Source organism: Aquarana catesbeiana, linkage group LG01 (assembly GCF_042186555.1).
Source record: "Aquarana catesbeiana isolate 2022-GZ linkage group LG01, ASM4218655v1, whole genome shotgun sequence".
NCBI lineage: Eukaryota > Metazoa > Chordata > Amphibia > Anura > Ranidae > Aquarana > Aquarana catesbeiana.
This window is the reverse complement of record NC_133324.1, coordinates 586,067,337-586,089,201: the sequence shown is the minus strand read 5'-3', so window position 1 is coordinate 586,089,201 and position 21,865 is coordinate 586,067,337. Positions and strand designations below refer to the sequence as shown.

The 21,865-nt window shown below is 38.7% G+C and overlaps 1 protein-coding gene across 2 annotated transcripts in view; it reads right to left on the bottom strand.

Moving 5' to 3' along the window:
- Positions 1–850: 850 nt before the first annotated feature.
- Positions 851–21,865, bottom strand: part of ANTXR2 (ANTXR cell adhesion molecule 2) — a 328,021-nt gene continuing 307,006 nt past the window's right edge. For both annotated transcript variants that reach the window (XM_073597974.1, XM_073597968.1), the window contains exon 18: positions 851–3,561. In XM_073597974.1, the coding sequence (XP_073454075.1) occupies positions 3,523–3,561 (39 nt within the window). In that variant the 3' untranslated portion in view covers positions 851–3,522. The remainder of the gene's footprint in view (positions 3,562–21,865) is intronic.

Here is a 21,865-nt window from a genome sequence, read left to right as displayed (position 1 = left end):
AGAACTGTTGAATTTTACACCTTAACTTTGATTATTTGAATCCAAAATATTAATACATCTATTAAAAGCTGTGCTGGCTTACCAGGGACTGTGCAGATGAACATATATTATTCAAACTACAGTTTAAATATGTTTATTTTGTATTGAATCAACTGATTATTATTATTCTTCATAATGCATGCTTTTTTCTTAAGGTCATGTGAAACAACATTTTAGAAGTGAATGCACAAATGAGAATTTTTTGTTCTATCCTCTAAAAACAATAGAAAATTGGTGACTAATTTATGAACTTCTTTACATTCCTATGTTGCTGTTCCTTGATCTTGGATCCTTTATAAAATAGGACCCAGTGAATATTGCTATATCATCAGAGATTCAAAGTTTGGTGTTACCAATAACAGTAATACTACTATTACTAATAATACATCAACATAATTATTCTCCTAAACTGATCATCATTTTTTGTTTTTAATCATTATTTTTTAAAGGAAAGTAATTTTGTATTTTCATTTTAGTAATATTCTTTCCACCAGTTTCTGATAAGAATATTATACCAGTAGAGACATAGCTATTTATGCTATTAAATCTAGTCATTATTAAATGCATCCAAGCATGCTTATTAAAACAGAACACTTAATATTTTTTACTGTGTATGCTTGCTATAAGAGTTGAAATTATCTTCATATAAGCATAATTACACAATGTAAAACAATATAATATCAAACAATAAACAAAGTTTTCAGGTTATACTTTATCAATTCATACATGCTCAATCACTCTAAAAGCACACTTAATATGCTTTGTTAAAATAATATCTTTGTTACTATAAAATTAGACAAATATATCAATGTATAATAAAGAGTAAGAATTTATTAAAAGAAAATAAACAAATATATCGGCAATAATACTGTATATGGCAGGCAAAAATTATGGCTACAATTCATTAAGCAGTCTGTAAATTTTGGCATTGTAAAGTATTAAATATATCTGCTAGAAAATTCAGATGCAAATTACATTCTTATGGTTTAAAAGCATTATGCCATTATTTATGAACACATACAAATGACAATCTTAAGTACCAAATGCAACCTAAAAATTGTAAGAAAATTTTAACCTGAAGACATTTGAAAGACATACCAAACTTTTTTTTTGTAAAAAAAAAAAAAAAATCAAAAATAAAGTTTGGAAATTGTAAACAAATATTTGGTTTCTTTGGTAATTTGCTATAATTTTTTCTACTTACTGAACACAGCATAAAAAATAATCATCTCTTTAAAAAGCACATAAATAACATTAAAATATGTTTAAAATTTAAATCTAAAAGATTACAAAAACAACACTCAGAGACATAAGAAATAATGACTGTAGATATGGGTATGGTAGGTGTATATTGTACTAGTTTGCCTGAAAATACATTTGTGATAAAAAATTGTGTTTTTACCACGGTAAATGAAAATCCATGTAACAGAAATAAGATGGTGTTTTACTGGAGTGTGGTGCAAGCATATTAGAAAAAAATGGAGTGGAAAAATGTTTTGTGCAAGGTGTAAACTTTCCTGATAAATGTTGTAAATTAATTTACAGCCATTTTATATAGAATTTTGCACAATATAAATACATATACTAGCAAACAACCTTTTACTTTTTTAATTGAAAGCATGTGAAATAATATATGGAGCACCAAAACATCCAAAACATTCCAGCACCCTGAGGTTATCCAAAGGCTTAATTGTCATGTCTGTATCGTATTCATGCATGTATATGTGGACCTGCAATGTGTAAAATATCTTGACAATACATACATATAATGAATTTCTTTCCTCACTGCCTTGCACTCAGAGTAGTTTCGATACACAAAGGGGGTAAGGGCCGCAAGCAAAGAAATATTTTAGCTCTTCTCCATCATGGACAGTGCCGGCTTCTTGGACATTGACCAACAGAATTATTTATGTCCTTTACAATTTTGATGAAGAGCACAGGGCGGATAATTAGCCCAGGACGCCTTGCATAGCTCTTCCCATCTTGCGCACATGCATGCCCACCAAATGTGAAATGTTCGCCTTTTCCCCTCAAATGTGATGGTTGTTGAACTTATTTTTAGTGTCATTTGATAAGCCTCCCTGCTCGCAGAGAGACATCCCACTGACCCAGCCACTGGTCATTGTCTATACCAGTTCACATCAAAGCTGGCGCGCTTTGTCAGGTTTCGACTCGAATATCCATTTTGCATCTGAAGTACAGTATTGAAAGTGACTAGATCATTTGAGCCTTTTTCTTCAGCTGCTGCCTTCTTCCTCCCCCACAGTGTTTCCGCTCACGCTAACATAATTTAGGATCGTCAACGTGACACAACGCTGTTTTTCCTTTAAAAAAAAAATTAGAATACATACATTTTGTTTGTGATGGGAGGCACGCCTGTGTAGGTTTAAATTATCAATTGAGGGAAGGATGCCTTTTCACTGCTGAATCCTGGCCAATGCACAATCTCTATGAGTAATGCGCATACAGTGGTAGGTCATTCAATGTCAAAAGGCATAAAAAAGATGAGCAAAATCTTCACAGGCTGCTGCTTGCTGTTGCCTTTAATTATATTAATTAAAGTTTGAAATTCTCATGCAAAGAGAGTTGCTGAATTGTGATGCTGAAGAGCCTTTGGAGATTTCAGGAGGTTAGGGAATCTTCTGCAATATTAGTATTTGTCTATATATTATTTTAATGTTTATGGAAAGAAATCCAATATAGTATGCATTAAAAATTATATCTACAAGGGATATATGCAGCTAATAACACTTCATGCGCTACTGAACTTTGCAGACAGTGAAGGGGAATGTGAACCAGCAGCCACAGTGTCAAGGTCTTGATGCATCAGTCCCTCAAACTCAGCTCAAGATCTTTGGTTAAAGGCTGTCTTCCTCCAAGATAACGCTCTATTAATTTCCCTCCTGTGTCTGGTGCATAATGAAAGAAAGGTGTCTTCAGAACTGAAAAGGCAAAATCTTTTCTGCTTACTACTACCTCAAGGCATTCTGTCTACATTTTGTCATGTGTGTGCACTTCTCAGTGTTACAGTGGCAAGATTTTTAGTCAGAAAGTACCCGTAAGGCATTTTGGAGCATTGGAAAAGATTTTGTTCCATGACTTTGCTATCAGCCAATGAACCCTTGCACTTGTTTGGCCTGGTGGGAATAATTTCCTCTGCTTTTGGCCTAAAGTACCTATTTAAATTGAAATACTGACTTTGTGTCCCAACAGCTTTGCTTTTCCACACAATGAGATGTTGTGGTTACAATGTCCATTGGCCATTATAGTTTGGGTGGCTTGTGGCTAAATGTTAGTGCATCTTTGTATCTTTTCCTATAACGTCTGTATGATTATGCTGAGGAAATGCAGTGGGTGGAAGCAAAAGCTGCTGGTGCCAATCCATTATCGCAGAAAACATTGTGAGGTTTTGACACAATATTCTATGTAATGTTGCAGGCATTTTAGGTGTTCTCTTGACTAAAAAAATAATTGCTTATTCATTTAATTAGATGGCACTCTGGAAAAGTTCATGCATCGACCCTGCAAAAAAAGAAAAAAAGAAAAAAAAATATTATCTTATGCAACAAAATCATATATCAATAAATATGAATATACATTTTCTTATTACATTTTAGAACATTTTTTTAAAAACTTATAAAAAATGTGCTATCATCAGAGCTAGAAATAATAAAGCTAGACAGGAAATGCAAAATGAAAACAGTGGCCTCTTACTTCTACCTACAAATAGTATTGTAAAAGTCTACATCCCTAAATTAAGACAACATAGTCTCCTAAATACCTTGAGCACTAAATATAGTAATGCAATGGTTTACTACAAAATGATACAATAAAAGGTTTAAATGTTGAGATGAACTCAGCAATAACATCTGAGGCAAAGCCACATTTATTACATTGAACATACTAAAGGAATGGACTTGATTCAGTTGAGGTGAGCAAAATGCACTAACGTCTGCACCCCAATGTAGGTTCTGTATCTTAAATTAAATAATAATAAATAATAAATGTGCATCTTTGCCCGCTTCCATACTCTGGATGCCACATGCCTGTAGATTTTTGTGGAAATTCCTCCAACTGTAGAATGGCCTATAGATCTACAATGTGCAATAGGGGCAAAATTTTACAGTTGATGATAACTGGATCAGAGCACAGAAGAGGAGCATTATTTTCTTCCCTATCGAATGTAGGCAGATTATGGCTGTTGGAAGGAGATGGCTGTACTGTACACAACTTCCTGAAAACATCACAACACCCTGCCCCAATACTCATCTTAACAGCCTTCAGCAATGATGCAAGAAGAGGACTGACTCCTAGGATTAGTTGTTCAAATATAAAAAAATGGCTCTATGGGTGGAAGTTAGTCGTGCAGACATCCTTAGTTAAAGTCTGCATTTACATCTTAGACTCTATGATTGAAATAGTTGAAAACACGAAAATTAAAAGGGGCTGGCCAGGGACGATAAGGCTGGATAGGAAAGGGGAAGATGTTGCTGAATACCCCCTAGCCAGGGAATGAGACAGGCTCTGTCTTGCTTTTTGCAGCTTGTAAAGAACACTGTGAGAGGCTCACACTGCTCAAAAAAAAAAATCAGAGAAGGGATTTCCTTACGGGGAGGAGCCTGTACAACTGTGAAAACCTGAAGGTTGGACTGGAGTTCAGCTTTAAATATGCTTTCCTGTAGAATACATTTTAATACAGGTTTAATTATTTAGTCTAGCGTGTTACTTGTTCTAAGACCTCCAAGTTAAATGAATTCTTGGCGACCATTTTGTGCCCAGACTTACAAGTTGTGGTATCACTGCTTTTTACCACCATCTTCAGAGAAAAATCAGCTGATACAGTATATATTCTTAAGTAAAATTGTACAGAAAGAAATATAGAGGCTGCCATTGCTAACCCCTTTTTGAAAATGTTAGTTTATTGGTTGTTATGCAGGCATCAATACTTTTTAAGTTGGCAATCTTGAAAAGGTATAAAGATGAAAAAAATCAGGGAAAGGTTTAAGGTTCTTATTTGCATACTTGTTCTGGGTTAATGGCTCAAAGTGTTTAATCAAGTGGATCAGCATGACAGCTAGGCAACCTATAAATAGACCGATCAGCAATAACAGTCTCCAATTTTCTTTCACCACAGGTTTCCTTTATTTTTCAAAGTTTGCCAAAGTTTCATGGGCAAACAGATATGTAATTTTATTTATTTGGGTTTACAAAAACTTTAAATAATTACTGCTTAAACCCAGTTGTGGTAAAATACTTGCAAAAGGAAATCAACACTCATCAATATTTTCTGTTAGAGAAGCTTTAGCTAAACAAATACCATGTTCACCCTTCTTGAAACCATAAAAAATTCTAGAGACATTAATATTCCTGTGATTCTTTACTGCCCTTGTAAATATTTCTTGACAAACTGAGCATAGCTGAAGTTTACTTTTACCTGGAGAATGCATTATGTTGGAAAATATTTTAATTCTTTGGATACTCTGCATATGCTTCACAAATTTATCATAGGAACTATGTAGTTTGATTACAGTCAGCACTTGTTTAATTAAGTATATTTTAAGTTGAATTATTTTTATTTTTGGATATAGTAGGAAAGAGGTTAAAACCTTGCCCCTATTGGAGCAACTTTTTTTAATGAATACAAGGTGTTCTCTGATTGGCATGGTGGATATGAGTAGCAGATGATGTCACAATCACCCTGATCTTCAAATTAGTAGTTTGGATGCAGACATTTGGTCAAATTGTGTACTGGTAGGAGTGAGGTCATTGACCTGTATGAGCTGTCTGCAATGGCTTCCTAAATGACAGAAGTGACTGAACTGAACTACAAAGAATTTGGAAGGGCTTCTTGGAATAGTTCTATTGGCTTTGGAAGGAGGCGTGGCTTGCCTCCGAAACGCATCCTGATTGGCTATTCCCCTATTCACCTCCAAAGCATTTTCCGACATCCAACTGACACTGGTGCTGCCGCAGCAGCATGGACTGACAGCTCCACCATGGGCAAGACATCTCTGCACAGAGCCTTCTCACACTTGTTCTGTTGATACCTTTGTGAGTGAAGCATTTTATGTATTTTACTCATAGATCATTAAAACTGTATTACACCAACAGTCCGCTTGGCGCTTCTCTCCCCTTTCCCTCTTCTGTTGCAGCGTGGGTCTCCCAGCTCTTGTTTGGACATAGCATCCCTCTTGGAATACAGTCACAAGTTTTATATACTTTTATATACTATACCAGGCAACATGTTTAGATCCAACATCCTGGACATTTATATGGGCAGTACACCATAATATTTTATGGACAACAATCTTTTACTTTTTAACTGTGTTTTAGGCATTAACAGGGAAGGGTTGTGCTGAGAACATTAATCCTTAGCTGGTGATTGGGTGGCAATTGTTCACAATATGCTACACTTGGTTGGATAGTTGGCGATATTTCTGGCCACATCATGTTTCTTCGCTGGTTACTTCTTACGTCTACTTTGATTGTGTTATGTCTTCTTTGATTTACTTGAGTCATGTTTTCTTTGTTGCTTATGGAACGCTCCAGAGCAGGGATCGCCAAACTATGGCCCTCCAGCTGTTGTGGAAGTACATGCCCCATGGGGCATTGTAAAACTCTGACCTTCACAGACATGACTAGGCTTGATGGGAATTGTAGTTCCTGAACAACTGGAGGGTCAAAGTTTGGAACCCCCTGATCCAGAAGATAGGTTGCTCCCACCCAGGAGTTTATATGGCAGCCAATTGGTGTTCATTATGAAAACATGGCCAAACTATAGTGGTCTGCTTTTTTGGAATTATTTGTCTACTGCAAGTTGACAGTCTTGCTTGAATTGTCATGAAGAAACACACCCAAAATCTGTTTGAGGCATCACATTTAGAAGACCTTGATCTTATCAATGTCAGGTTTTAGCAGAATCTAGGTTTCTGATCTGTACAGGATAATTGGCGGGATCAGTGTTTGGAAGAGGTGAATGTTGGTCTTGGTGGAGATGTTAGGCTTCTTCCAGAAGCACCATTTGATCAAGGAAAATGGTACTATTATCTGGCCAATCCCACTGCAGACTTTCATGTGGATGCCACCTTTTTCTATTGCACCATCGACCCCAGGTATTTGAATTCTTGAACCTATTCAACTTTCCATTAAGGTGAAAACTGGCCTATAATCCACCCATAGTCATTACTTTGGTCTTATTCACATTGATTCATAGGCTGTACAATTGAGCAGTATGGTAAAGGATGTTGGTGGCCTTCTGCATCTATGTCATTAAATATAGCACTCTCATCTGCAAACATATTCAATAAGGAAGTTGATCAAGTCATACTGGACCCCACATTTGTCCTCAAATGCTTTCCTCATAATGGTGTTGATCATGTTATTGAAAAGCAGGGGTGAAGTGACATATTCATGGTAGACGCCAGTTTGGATAGGAAATTCCTTAGTTCATTTGGGATCCAGTTAAGCCACTGTATGATGCTTGGAGAAGTGTGATGATTTCAGCAGTATGTGTTATTTTTCTAGTGCCCTCCACAGGGTAGGCCAGAGAAAACAATTGAATGTGGATTAAAAGTCATTGAAGGTGATGATGGTTCACTTTCCACACCTGATCCTTTCCTCTGCCAGTTGACAGAGGGTGAATATTTGATCACTGCAGCCTAGATATGGCCTAAATCCTGTCTGCTCTTTTAGTCTGGTGTGTTCACTATGTTTCTGCTGCTTTGCTTGTATGATCTTCATGAATACCTTGCCAAGGATAAAAAAAAAGCCTGATGCCTCAGTAGCTCTTACATTACCAGCTATTGCTATCTTTAGGATTGGCACAATGATGTCCACTGTTGCAGGCATTCACCAGGGAAGTTCATAAACATATAGAAAGAAAAGGAGGGTGCACCAACCTTGTGCATTACCAAAGATAACATTTATTAAGAAATGTAACAGCAAAAGTAATACTCACAAACAAACGTTATAAAAAGGCTTGTCAGTACTCCAGCAAATGGAACCATGTCTCTAGACACCTGCAACCTGGACCGGGTGTTAGGGGGGACCAGATGACATTGAAAATGGCTTACACGTTACGAGGGAGGACCCTCTTCCTCAGAGCCACAGCAGTAGTAGGACTACTACTAGAGACACGGTTCCATTTTCTGAACAGACCCTGAAGAAATGGTGCAGGCGGCTGTTCCTTCAGAGAGCATGTGCCGATGATGTAAATGACGCAGAATACAGTAAATATTTCCTAAACGGTGCAAGTTTAGGAGATATATACAGTACCTATAGGTAAGCCTTATTATAGGTTTACCTATACAGTAGGTACAAACACACAAGGGGAGTTTACTTCCTCTTTAAATTTTTGTAATTTTCTGTACTTTACACACACAGATATGAATGTTGATATGATCTTCTAATCAAATGTTTACTATAAATGTTAAAAGTTCTCTTTTTTATTATTTACAGACAGGATCATTTGACTGCACAGTGAAATTATAATCAAAATCAGCTCACTAATACTTAAACCTTAAATTCTGGCCATTTTATTCAGGGGAAAGCTTTTACTTTAAGCAGGTACTTTTAGAGAAATCTGCTGTTAAAGCAAAGCAATTATATTTTAACTTGAGAACAGGGAATATTTCTGCACTTTTATTATGCAATATAAAAACTGATAAATATACTGATAAAAAGGGAGTATATCTTGCTTGGGCACAAGCTGTATGTAACAACACTCTAGATGCCACTGTAATCCAGCTGTCCGCTTCATCAACCAAGCCTTCACAGAATCTGATAGATGAATCCTTTGCAGTCATAATGAATACACATTTAATGACAATGACCACTGGGTCCTCTAAAGAACCTCCGTGCCAAACTCTATTTCTTACCATAATCCCTTCAATACCATTGTGTAATGGGTCTCATTATAAGGCATGCAACCCTCTTTAGTTATGCGTTTAGTCTTAGTTCTTAAATTGAAAAAATATTTTAGATTTTGTCTTTATAAATAAAATTAGCACTCAGGGAAAATGTATATTTAAAATGTTTAACCAGGTTGCTTAAAAAGTACATTAATATGCATTTTTTTAAATATAATGTTCTCCTATATATTCCAAAGAAGGGTGTACAAGGTGGACTAGACTCTACTGAGAAATGTGCATATGGGATGATTCACTCAAGTTTATCACTTTACATACCAAACTCAGTGAGCAATGTTAAAATGTTAATCATATTCTTCAGTTTTCCTGGGGTGGCAAAGACTAGAATACAAGATATAATTTTCTGTACACGGTTTTTGAATGCACGCATTGCACTAAAGAATTAGGATTAAATTTGAATACAATATATAAACCTTTACATTTTTATATAGCATAAGTATACAAGAAATATGTGTAAATATTTTTTATAATTGTGTGTAAATCTTAAAATAAAAACTGTATTTGTAATTATATATAGATTTATGGTGCAGCCTTATTTGCTCAGTACATATGCAAGCTCTGATTTCAACTTTGCAGTGCTACACAATAATGTTGCTTCTCATTGCAAGTAAAAAAAAAAAAAAGCTGACTTACTGAAAAAAATGTACTCACTTTGAGGCCAATATCTTATCCCAATAGTTGCTCAGCAGTTAGGCACACACTTTAATTTATAAAAGGAGTTAAGAACTTTCACGCAAAAAAAAAAAAAAAAGCAAGAGTAAAGATTCACTTCAATTATCCATAGAAGTATAGAGGAAATTAAATAAACAGGAATGAGCAATTTAATTCAGCTTAATAGTCACTGTGGTAGCAAATTGTCCGCTGTCTTTAGTGGCTACTCTACACATCTCTACATTAAATACAATAACTATAATAGTAAAAGTAAATAGAAAGCATTCTTTCCTTTCTTTCACCAAAAATCAAATCAGCATGCAGCTAACATGAAATCATGTTTTATCAGTAGAAAGTCACAGAAAAAAATTACTGCAAACTATAGGCTGCAAAAATTACTCATCATTTGTTTTCATTGGATTTACAATACATGTATTATTTTATTATTTTTATTTCTAGACATCTTGAATAAGGGCAGATTAGTCATGTAACATTTATTTAATGGAATCCATCTGCCCTTAGCTCAGGCATGAAGGCAAGAGGGTGTGCTTAGCTTAGAAAGTCCTTCTTCCCCTCCTCCAGATGAAAGAAAACAAAAACCCCTTGGATTTATGAAAAACTGAAGAAATGTAAAAAAAGTTTTAAACAAGTAAATATAATATATCTTCCTATCTATTTGCTAGGTCTAGTAGAATAAGGAAGATTAAAAATAGTTAATATTGATTGAGAAAGTTTAGTTCTGCTTTAAGTTTCTTGATTTGGTGTAATCAGGTGATAAGGTTTAATGTTGCTGTAATCTCAAAAGTCGTTTTCCACATTTGTAATTCTGCAGCTTTCATTAAAATAATGCCTAGTGATCCTACTATTAAAGTGATATTAAAGGTTGGACATGGGCCGAACAACCCCCGGTTCAGTTCGCAGCAGAACTTTCAAACATCGCAAAAGTTCTGAACCTAATAACAAACCCCATTGAAATCTACAGGACCCGAACTGGAAAAAACAAAAGTGCCCATTTTGATGGCTTATATGCAAATAATTGGTCATACAAAAGGGTATGGGGTCTGGGTACTGCCCTGGGGGACATGTGTCAATGAACACAAAGTTTGTAAAAAACATAATTTTTAAATGAGCAGTGATTTACTGATCCTTAAAGTGAAACCATAAAAATGAGAAATAACAATAAAATAAAAAATATATCTAAATATAGTGCCTTGGGGGGTCCCCTCAGTCTGCCTTAAAGGGGCCCATCTGTACCATGTATAGAAAATGCTGCAGCAATAATAACATTTATAAAGCCCCAAATTTTTTTTTTTCCCTGCAAGCGTTGTTTTATAAACAATGGCTTGGGTAGCCAGTCTGTATGATGAGGCCACAATTTAGTACACTTGGAACAAGATTAGAGATTTTTTGGATAAGTTCTGGAGTCTCTTTAACAGACTTTGAAGAGAAGTAACGGGTGCTGCTAATCCAGGACTGATTCATTTTGATAAATGTCAGCCGGTCCACAGAGTCTGTGGGCAGACGTGCTCTTTTTTCTGTCACAAAACCCCTGGTAGCACTGAACGCCTGTTCAGAAAGCACACTGGATGCCAGGCAGCCCAGCAGCTCAATTACATACTGGGCAAGTTCTGGCCAGTGGTCTATTCTCATGACCCAGTAACCCTGTGGATCATCAACTGGAAAGCTCTCCATGTCTGTTTTCATCCCTAGATAATCTCTCACCATATGATGCAGACACTGCCAATGGGATGTAGAAGCTGACAGCCCTGGGCACGAGGGCTAAAACAATTTTGAAAAGCATCACTGAGGTGGCCTCCTTCTCCACCTCTCCTCTCTTGACCAACAGAAGCCTCAAAACTATGTTTTCCACAAGACTGTAATCTACCAGAGTCTGGAAAGGCATTACATAAACTCTTTAAGATGTCCTCAAGAGATTTCACCTTCTGCTCTCTCTGTGGGGATGGGATCAGTTCCGAAACTTTCACCTTGTAACCTTGGTCAAGGAGGGTTGCCAACCAAAAGTGATCCTTCTCCTTGATGTCACATATTCTCTGGTTCTTTCACAGGCTTTGAAGAATGAAGGTTCCCATGCACCGCACTCCTCTGGGTCACTGAGGATTACATTATTTGGAACTGCCTCCTCCCAGCCACGTACTACTCCCAAGGGTTCTGGGGATAGAAAACCATCTGTTAAGGGTTGATGTATGTCTTCCCCTGCTTCAAAGCCTCCAAAACTGCCAGAATCCTCCTGCTCTTCCCTCTCCTCTTGTTTGTTGTATGGCTGCACAAGAATGGCGTCAGCATAAAGCGGGCCTTGAGAGGAAAGTAAGTCTTTCTCTTCCTCCTGCTGCTCTGCCTCAAGTGTTCTGTCCATAGTGCCATGCAGAGTCTGCTCCAGCAGGAACACAACAGGGATTGTGGCACTGATGCATGCCTTGGCACAGCTCACCATCCTTGTGGCCATGCATCCATTATTAGCAGCCATTGGCGTGGGGAAAAAAAGGCAGAGCCGGCACAAGCCTGTCAATGTGCCATACTCAAACAGGTACTCATTAACAGCCCTCTTCTGCATGTGCAGCCACGGCAGCATTGCCAAAGTCAAGTTCCACCTTGTGGGCATGTCACAAATCAGATGGTTTATGGGCAGGTGGAATTCCCACTGAATTTCAGCCAGTTGAGCACTGGCTGTGTATGTCCGCCTGAAATTTAGCAAATTTTCTAACCCTGGGTACCTTCTTAGGAAATGCTGCACCACCAAATTGAGGACATGTGCCAGACATGGCACATGTGTCAACTCTCCCTGTCTAAAGGCGGACAGGAGGTCTTTGCCATTATCGCACACCATCATTCTTGGCTTCAGCTGGCGTAGCATGCATCACCTCTGGGCCTGCCCCTGCAGAGCTGCAAGAATCTCTGCTCCAATGTGGCTTCATCATTATCATCCCTTCGATTCTCATCATCACTGGAGCCAACTTGGCAATATGCTGTGGCTGGGAGAACATGACTGCCAATTTGTTGTTTACCAGTGTTTTCCCCTCTGCCTGTTCCTACCTTCCTCAACCTCAGAACTAGGATCCGGATCAAGTAATGGCTATGTATTGTCAAGGAGTAAGTGGCTGATGCTGTGTTCAAATAACTCAGCTGACTCCTCCATGCCTGATGCTGGGGCTATGGCAGGAGTAGCTGTTGACAAGGAGGAAGAATAAGCCATTCTGGCAGCTGTGGTGGACTGTGCACTAGTCTCTGCTTGGGTGATGGAGGATGAGGATGGTTTAGTAAGCCAGTCCACCACCTCCTCTGCATGCTGTGGCTGGATGGCACGGGCAACATCGTTAAACAGAGGAAATTATTCCCTGCCCGAGGACAGACCACATCCACCTTTGCCTGTGGACACAGATGTTGCTGGCCTCCTCAGAGTGCCATGGGAATGTGTGCCACTCCTTGATGGCCTTCCAGCATGATGTGGGGGCTTATTAACAAAATGTAATAAAGATGGGGAAATGTGTACGTGGATGCACTTTAATCAATGGAAAGTGATGCTTGGTGCACTTTAACCTGAGTATTTACTACACAGACACACTCCACTTGCATACTACAATATACTGCAGTAAAAGTGCAAAGACTCACTGCAATATACTGTGTTAAATGTGCAATTAAGCACTGAATAACACTGTGTTAAACGTGCACTTACACACTGCAATTTACTGCGGTACATGTGCAACAATGCACTGAAATATACAGTGTTAAACGTGCACTAACACACTGCAATATACTGCGGTAAACCCACAATAATGCATTGAAATATCCTGCATTTAATTTGCAGCAACGCACTGTAATATACTGTGGTACACGTGCACTATCGCACTGCAATACAATTCGGTAAACATGCAATAACACACTGGAATATACTGTGTTAAATGTGCACTAATGCACTGCAATATACTGTGGTAAACCTGCATTAACTCACTGAATATTACTGCGTTAAATGTGCAGTAACAAATTGCAATATACTGCGCTAAACCTGCAAAAATGCACTGAAATTTACTGCGTTAAACGTGCACTAACACACTGTAATATACTGCAGTAAACCTGCAATAACACACTGAAACATACTGCATTAAACATGCATGAATGTACTGCAACATACCACGGTAAACGTACAATAGCGCACTTAAATATACTTCATTAAATGTGCACTGGGATATACTGCGTTAAACCTGCAATAACACACTGAAATATACTATGTTAAACATGCACTAACACACTGAAATATACTGTGGTAAACATGCACTAATGCACCGAAATATACAGTGTTAAACGTGCACTAACGCACTGAAATAATGCACTGCAATATACTGTGGTAAACCTGCAATAACGCACTGAAATATAATGCATTACATTTGCAGTAACACATTGTAATATACTGCGGTACACATGCAATTATGCACTGGAATATACATAACGCACAGAATTATACTGCGTTGAATGTGCAGTAATGCACTGTAATAAACTACGGTAAACCTGCAACAATGAACTAAAATATACTTTGTTAAACGTGCAGTAATGCACTGCAATATACTGCGGTAAACATGCAACAATGCACTGAAATATATTGCGGTAAACCTGCCCTGACAAAATAAACTTACACTAAAGTAAAAATGAACGGTTGCACTACTCTCACACTGTACTATCACTAGAGTCACACTAACGTGCACCAATGCACTGAAATATACTGCATTAAACATGTACTAACCCACATCAATAAACTGTGGTAAACCTGCAATAACGCACTGAAATACACTGCATTAAATGTGCAGTAACGCGCTGCAATATACTGTGGTAAACATGCAATAATGCACTGACATATACTGCGGTAAACCTGCCCTGATAAAATAAACTTACACTAAAGTAAAAATGAATGGTTGCATAACTCTCACACTGTACTATCACTAGATTCACACTAACGTGTACCAACACACTGAAATGTACTGCGTTAAACATGCACTAATACAGTTCAATATACTGCGGGAAACCTGCAATAACACACTGAAATATAATGCGTCAAATGTGCAGTAACGCACTGCAATATACTGCGGTAAACCTGCAATGACGTACTGAAATATGCTGTGTTAAACATGCACTAACACACTGCAATATACTGTGGTAAATGCAATAATACACTTAAATATACTGCATTAAATGTTCACTAATGCACTGCATTATACCGTGGTAAACCTGCAATAATGCACTGAAATACACTGTGTTAAACGTGCAGTAACACACTGCAATATACTGCGGTAAACCTGCAATAATGCATTGAAATATACTGCATTAAACATGCGTTAACGCACTGCAATATACTGTTGTAAATGTGCAATAACGCACTTAAATATACTGCATTAAATGTGCACTAACGCACTGCAATATACTGCGGTAAACCTGCAATAATACACTGAATTATACTGCATTAAACGTGCAGTAACACACTGCAATATACTGCGGTAAACGTGCAATAATGCACTGAAATGTACTGTTTTAAACGTACACTAACACACTTTAATATACTTCGGTAAACCTGCAATAACGCACTGAAATACACTGTGTTAAATGTGCAGTAACGCACTGAAATATACTGTGGTAAATGTGCAATAATGCACTGAAATATACTATGGTAAACCTGCCCTGACAAGATAAACTTACACTAAAGTAAAAATGAACGATCGCACAACTTTCACACTGTATTATCACTAGATTTACATGAACGTGCACCAATGCACTGAAATTTACTATGTTAAACATGCAGTAAAACACTGCAATAAACTGTGGTAAATGTGCAATAACGCACTGAAATATAATGCGGTAAGCCTGCCCTGACAAAATAAAATTATACTAAAGTAAAAATGACACTGTACTATCACTAGATTCACACTAATGTGTCACTAAAGTAAAAATTAAGCAGTCCCACTACACTCACACTGCACTATCACTAGATTCACACTAAACTGATACTTTACACTCACAATATTATCACAATAGTACACTATAGCACACTAAAGCCTCGTAGACACGATTGGATTTTCCACAGACAAAACCTCAGACTTTTGTCCGAAGGCGTGTGGCTGGATTTTGTCTTGCATACAAACAGCAAGGAATTGTCGGCCAACAAACACAAATGTACTGACATACTACGTCGTTTTTCAGCTGTTTAACGCCACCCTTTTGGGCTCCTTCTGCTAATTTTGTGTTAGTAGAATTTAGTGAGTGTTGAATCGGCCTTGGAGTTATTGCTTTGACCAAAGTCCAGTCCAGAAACAGGAGGAGAAGGATTTCTTGGACCAAAAATTGGTTGCTTTATTAATCATGACCAATTATGTCATATGCCTTTGCTGCAGCAGCTCCAGGAGAATAATCCAGATGATTTTTGGAATTATCTCCGGATGATGGACCCCTGCTTTCACCAACTCTTGGCGTTATTGACCCCCTATATTAAGAAGCAGGACACATGCCTGAGGCTTTTTGATGAATAATAATGATTTGATTTGCTATATTTTCTATATTTTTGGATGCATAGAATGCACTTTTTGGTTAAGTTCTATTGGCAGATAGCATTCTAATTTTATTTGTTTTCTTTTTTAATGCACAATAAAAAAAATTGTGGAGAATAATACTTGGCTATGTGTTTTACTTCAAATGACAGTTTGGGAGTAGGCAGTTACATTTAACCACTTGCCGACCAGCGCACACCGATTTACGTCGGCAGAATGGCACTGGTAGGCAAAAGGGCATACAGTTACATCCCCTTTAAGAAGTGGTGTCGCGGGCATGCGCCCGCCACAGTCTCCGTGACCATGACGGCAGGTGACGTGGACTTGATGTCCGCCGCGTGCCCACGATCGAGTCACGGAGAGGAAGAACGGGAGATGCTTTTGTAAACAAAGCATTTCCCCATTCTGCCTAGTGACAGGACAGAGATCACTGCTCTCGGTCATCGAGAGCAGTGATCACTGTCCTGTGTGTTGAAGCCCAGCCCCCTCACAGTTAGAATCACTCCCTAGGACACACTTAACCCCTTCACCGTCCCCTAGTGGTTAACCCCTTCACTGCCAGTATCATTTACACAGTAATCAATGCATTTTTATAGCACTGATTGCTGTATAAATGACAATGGTCCCAAAATAGTGTGAAAAGTGTTCGATCCATAATGTCGCAGTCCTGATAAAAATTGCAGATCGCCGCCATTACTAATAAAAAAAATTAAAAATAAAAATGCCATAAAACTATCCCCTATTTTATAGACACTATAAATTTTGCGCAAACCAATCAATATACGCTTATTGAGATTTCCTTTTACCAAAAATATGTAGAATACATATCGGCCTAAACTGAGGAAAAAAAATGTTTTTTTTATATATATTTTTGGGGGATATTTATTATAGCAAAAAAAATAAATAAAATATATTGCGTTTTTTTCAAAATTATCACTCTTTTTATGTTTATAGCACAAAAAATAAAAATGCCAGAGGCGATCAAATACCACCAAAAGAATGCTCTATTTGTGGGAAAAAAAGGACGTCAATTTTGTTTGGGTACAAAGTCGCATGACTGCGCAATTGTCAGTTAAAGCGACGCAGTGTTGAATCACAAAAAGTGCTCTGGTCAGGGAGGGGATCAAATTCTCAGAGGCTGAAGTGGTTAAAAAGATACAATGTAAAATTGACAAGGGACACCAACATAGTTGTATCTTTGATCTTAAAAACGACGGGATAATGGTGTTGTGGTAACTTGCCCAAAAAAAAAAAAAAAGCATAATAGTATTATTCTTGATATCACTAGAAAAAAAAAGCCTTTGAAAATTTGTTTGTAATAACTCCATCAGTATCACCAACAAAGCAGCTTCATTATTATCCCATTAAAGAAGAAGAGAATGTGTGCTGCATTTAGAAATTTTATCATTTGCCACGTCACGAAAGTTAATTCTCCATTACGAACGCTAGTTTACAAGACGGACTGCTTCTGGCTCGTCCTTGCTTGCGTGTTTGTACTTTGGACTTTTGTCCGACAGACTTGTGTACACACGCTTGGAAAATCCAACAACAGACATTTGTCTGCCGAAAATTTTAAAACCTGCTATCCAACATTTGTCCACGGAAAATCCAACAACAATTGTCCGATTAAGCATACAAACAGTCAGATTTTTCACCAACAGCCTGTCACACAATTCCTGTCGGAAAATCCGATCGTATGTACGAGGCTTAACTCGCTAGTAGCACTGAACACAGCCCTGTTCCATCTCTCTCCATGCCAGTATTACACTGCAAATGGCCACAATGGAAGAATATATTAATAGTGCGGGGTAGGACTAAGAGCAGTTAGGCATGGTTGGAGTCATCATGACAATGTCCAAGCATGGTTTTGACAGTGCTATGTGCTCTGATTGGGCAAAACTTTCTTTACTTCAGCCACTCAGAACTTCCAATGCACTGTGCGGTGGTGCAGTGCATTTTGGTCGTTCGGCGGGCCAAACAAACGGTCGAAAACCCCAATAATTCGGGTGTTACATGCTACACTGTACTCAAACAAATTTTTTATAATTTTCTTAACACAAATAGAGCTTTCTTTTGGTGGTATTTAATCACTGCTGGGTCTTTTATTTTTTACAAAAAAAAGACCAAAAATTTTGGAAAAAAAAATGTTTTTTACTTTTTTTCTGTCAGTAAATTTTGTAACAAAGTAATTTTTTGCCTTCACTGATGTGCGCTGATGAGGTGACAGTGATGGGCACTGATGAGGAGGCACTAATATGCTGCACTTATGGACACTGATAGGTGGCACTGATATGTGGCACTGATGGGCACTGATAGACGGCACCGATGGGCACTGTTAGGTGGCCCTGATGGGCACTAATAGGTGGCACTGGTGGGCACTGATAGGTGGCACTGGTGGGCATGGATGGGTGGCACGGATAGGCAGCATGGATAGGCGGTACAGATGGGCACTGATGGGCATTGATGGGTGGCACTGATGGGCGACACTGATGGGCATTGATCAACAGCAGTGATGGGCATTGATGGGCAGCACTGATAGGTGGCACTGATTGCCAATACTGACTGGCATGGCTAATGAGCACTGATTGGTGGCACTTGTGGGCAGTGGTGGGCACTGATTGCTGCCACTGGTGGGCACCTTATGCTGGCATTGGTGGGCAATGGTGGGCACTGTATTGTGACACTATATTTCTTTACTGTAATCAGGGCACTGATGATCAGTGCCCTAATTATATTCCTAGATGTCCCCCTGTGAGGAGATGTCACTGATCGGCTCTCCTCTCCTCACACTCTGTCAGTGTGAAGTGAGGAGAGCCGATTACCGGCATCTCTGTGTTTACATGTGACCGGCTGTGATTGGACACAGCCGATCACATGGTTAAAGAGCCGCGGAAGTGGCTCTTTACACAGATTGGGGTCGCGGCGTGTCCTAGCAAGTGTCCTCGCCGGTGCGCGAGAGCCGCAATGCTCTGCCGTCATTTGACAGTGGGCGGGCAGCAAGCAGTTAAGGTATTTTTTTTTAAATAACAAGCATGTTATATTTACCTGCTCTGTGCAATGTTTTTACACAGAGCTGCCCGGATCCGCCTCTACTTGGGTCCCCCATCGATGCTACTGGCCTCTTCTCTGAGCGCCGCCATAGCAAGCTAATTGCTATAGAGGCATTTATATGTGCTTGCTCCTGTGCCCCACTCTGTGTGTCAATAAAACACGCAGAACATGCCTGAGCCCTGCATAGAATGTGTAGAATGCATATAATGGTCCTTGTTCAGACACTTTCTATTATAGGGTCAAAAGCTCTTTCCTTGTCTCTCAGTCATGTTCTTGCATTGTTGCGTGTTATACAGGCTTCCAAGTGGCCATTTCAAACACACATTATAGAAACATGGTTCACTGTTGTTGCCATCAGGAACCATGCACTAGAAAATGTCAATGTATACATCACTGGAGAGCATGCATGTAGACAGGAAAGGTATTTTATTTTTAAAAACAGTCAGTTGTTTATGATACACAGTACTTTATCAAACTAAATATTATTTAGGGTTTTCCTCTACTTAAAAACACTATACATAATTGAAAGGTAACACATGGTAAGCACATGGGAAATGGATATGGCCTTACTGTGCAGTTGCACATTCTTGTAAGATTCGGACTTCTCAAGGGGCTAATAATAGCAATAATATGATCCTAAGTGTATAAGTAACAGCAAAATGGCCAATGAAAGTTATGTTACTAGGGTTAATTAACTAAGGGAAGTCACTTAGCATATTTAATGTTTACTCTGCAAAGATGGTATTAAACAATAAATTAATAACAAGGTGAGCACCAAATCATGTGAAAAAAATAGGATTGTTACTGACAGATAGGGATGGGCCAACATCCCCCCCCCCCCCGGTTTGGTTGGCACCAGAACATGCGAACAGGCAAAGAGTTCTAGCGAACATGCGAACCGTATTAAAGTCTATGGGACACGAACATGAAAAATCAAAAGTGCTAATTTTAAAGGCTTATATGAAAGTTATTGCCATAAAAAGAGTATAGGGACCCGATTACTGCCCTAGGGGACATGTATTAAGGTTTTTTCAGGAGCAGTGATTTTAATAATGCTTAAAGTGAAATAAAAATGAAATATTCCTTTAAATATCATGCCTGGTGGTCCCCTTAGTCTGCCTGTAATGTGGCGCATCTGTGTAATGTGTAGAATGGCTCGCTGCTGTAATGTATTGCTGGCTCCAAGCAATATAGATGAAAAATCAAGGAAAAAATTGGAGTGGGTTCCCCCCAGTCCATACCAGGCCCCTCAGGGCTGGTATGGATTTTAAGGGGAACTCCACACCAAAATTTGAAAAAAAATTGGTGCAAGTTACCCCCCATAATCCATACCAGATCCTTATCCCAGCATGCAGCATGGAGGACAGGATAGGGGGGCGAACGAGCGCCCCCCCAAACCATACCAGGCCACGTGCCCTCAACATGGGGAGGGTGCTTTTGGGTCCCCTCCAAAGCAGCTTGTCCCCATGTTGAAGGGGCCCAGAGTCTATTCCCGAAAACCCTGACCATTGGTTGTCGGGGTCTGAGGGAGGGGGGCTTATTGGAATCTGATCTGGAAGCCTCCTTTAAAAAGGGGGCCAAGATCCTGGCCCCCCTTATGTGAATGGGTATCGGGTACATTGTAGCCCTACCCATTCACCAAAAAAAGTGTTAAAAAGTTAAAAACCACAATAGTTTTTGACAATTCCTTTATTAAAAAAGGAAAAAAAAAAGGGGCCCGCAATGTACATCCATCGTCAATCACACCACGGAAAGGACCCGAAATATTGAAAAAAAACAAAAAAACTCCGCCTCCATGGGAGGCTTTCCGGCGACTGCTGTCTTTTGGCTTTGACAGCTGTTATATAGGCAAGGGCCTCCCATTGAGGCAGAGCTTTTTTTATCTTGTTCTATTTTTCGGGTCCCTCGGGCAGCGTGATTGAAGATGGATGGATATCGTGGGACACTTTTTAAAAAATTTTTAATAAAGGAATTGTCAAAAACTGTCTTTTGTGGCTTTTATGTTTTGACACTTTTTTGGGTGAATGGGTAGGGGTACAATGTACCCGATACCCATTCACATAAGGGGAGGTGGGATCTGGGGACCCCCTTGTTAAAGGGGGCTTCCAGATTCTGATAAGCCCCCACCTGTAGACCCCGACAACCAATGGCCAGGGTTGTCGGGAAGAAGCTCTTGTCCACATCAACATGGGAATAAGGTGTATTGGGGGGTAAGGTGCTACCAGGCAAGCAGCCTGGTATGGTTCAAGAGGGGTGCTCTTGCTCTTCCCCCCCTTTCCTGATCTGCCAGGCTGCTTGCTCAGATAAGGGTCTGGTATGGATTTTGGGGGGAACCCACGCCAATTTTTTTTATTTTGGCATGGAGTTCCCCTTAAAATCCATGCCAGATCCAAAGGGCCTGGTTTGGGTTTTGGCGGGACCACATGCTGTTTATTTCTTAATTCTGTCAGTGTTCCCCTTAACCACTTCAATACTCTGTATTATATACTGTAGACTGATTTTACTCTCTCATATATATATATATATATATATATATATATATATATATATATATACACAGTATATTCTGCATTTTATATATATATATATATATATATATATATATATATATATATATATACACAGTATATTCTGCATTTTATATATATATAT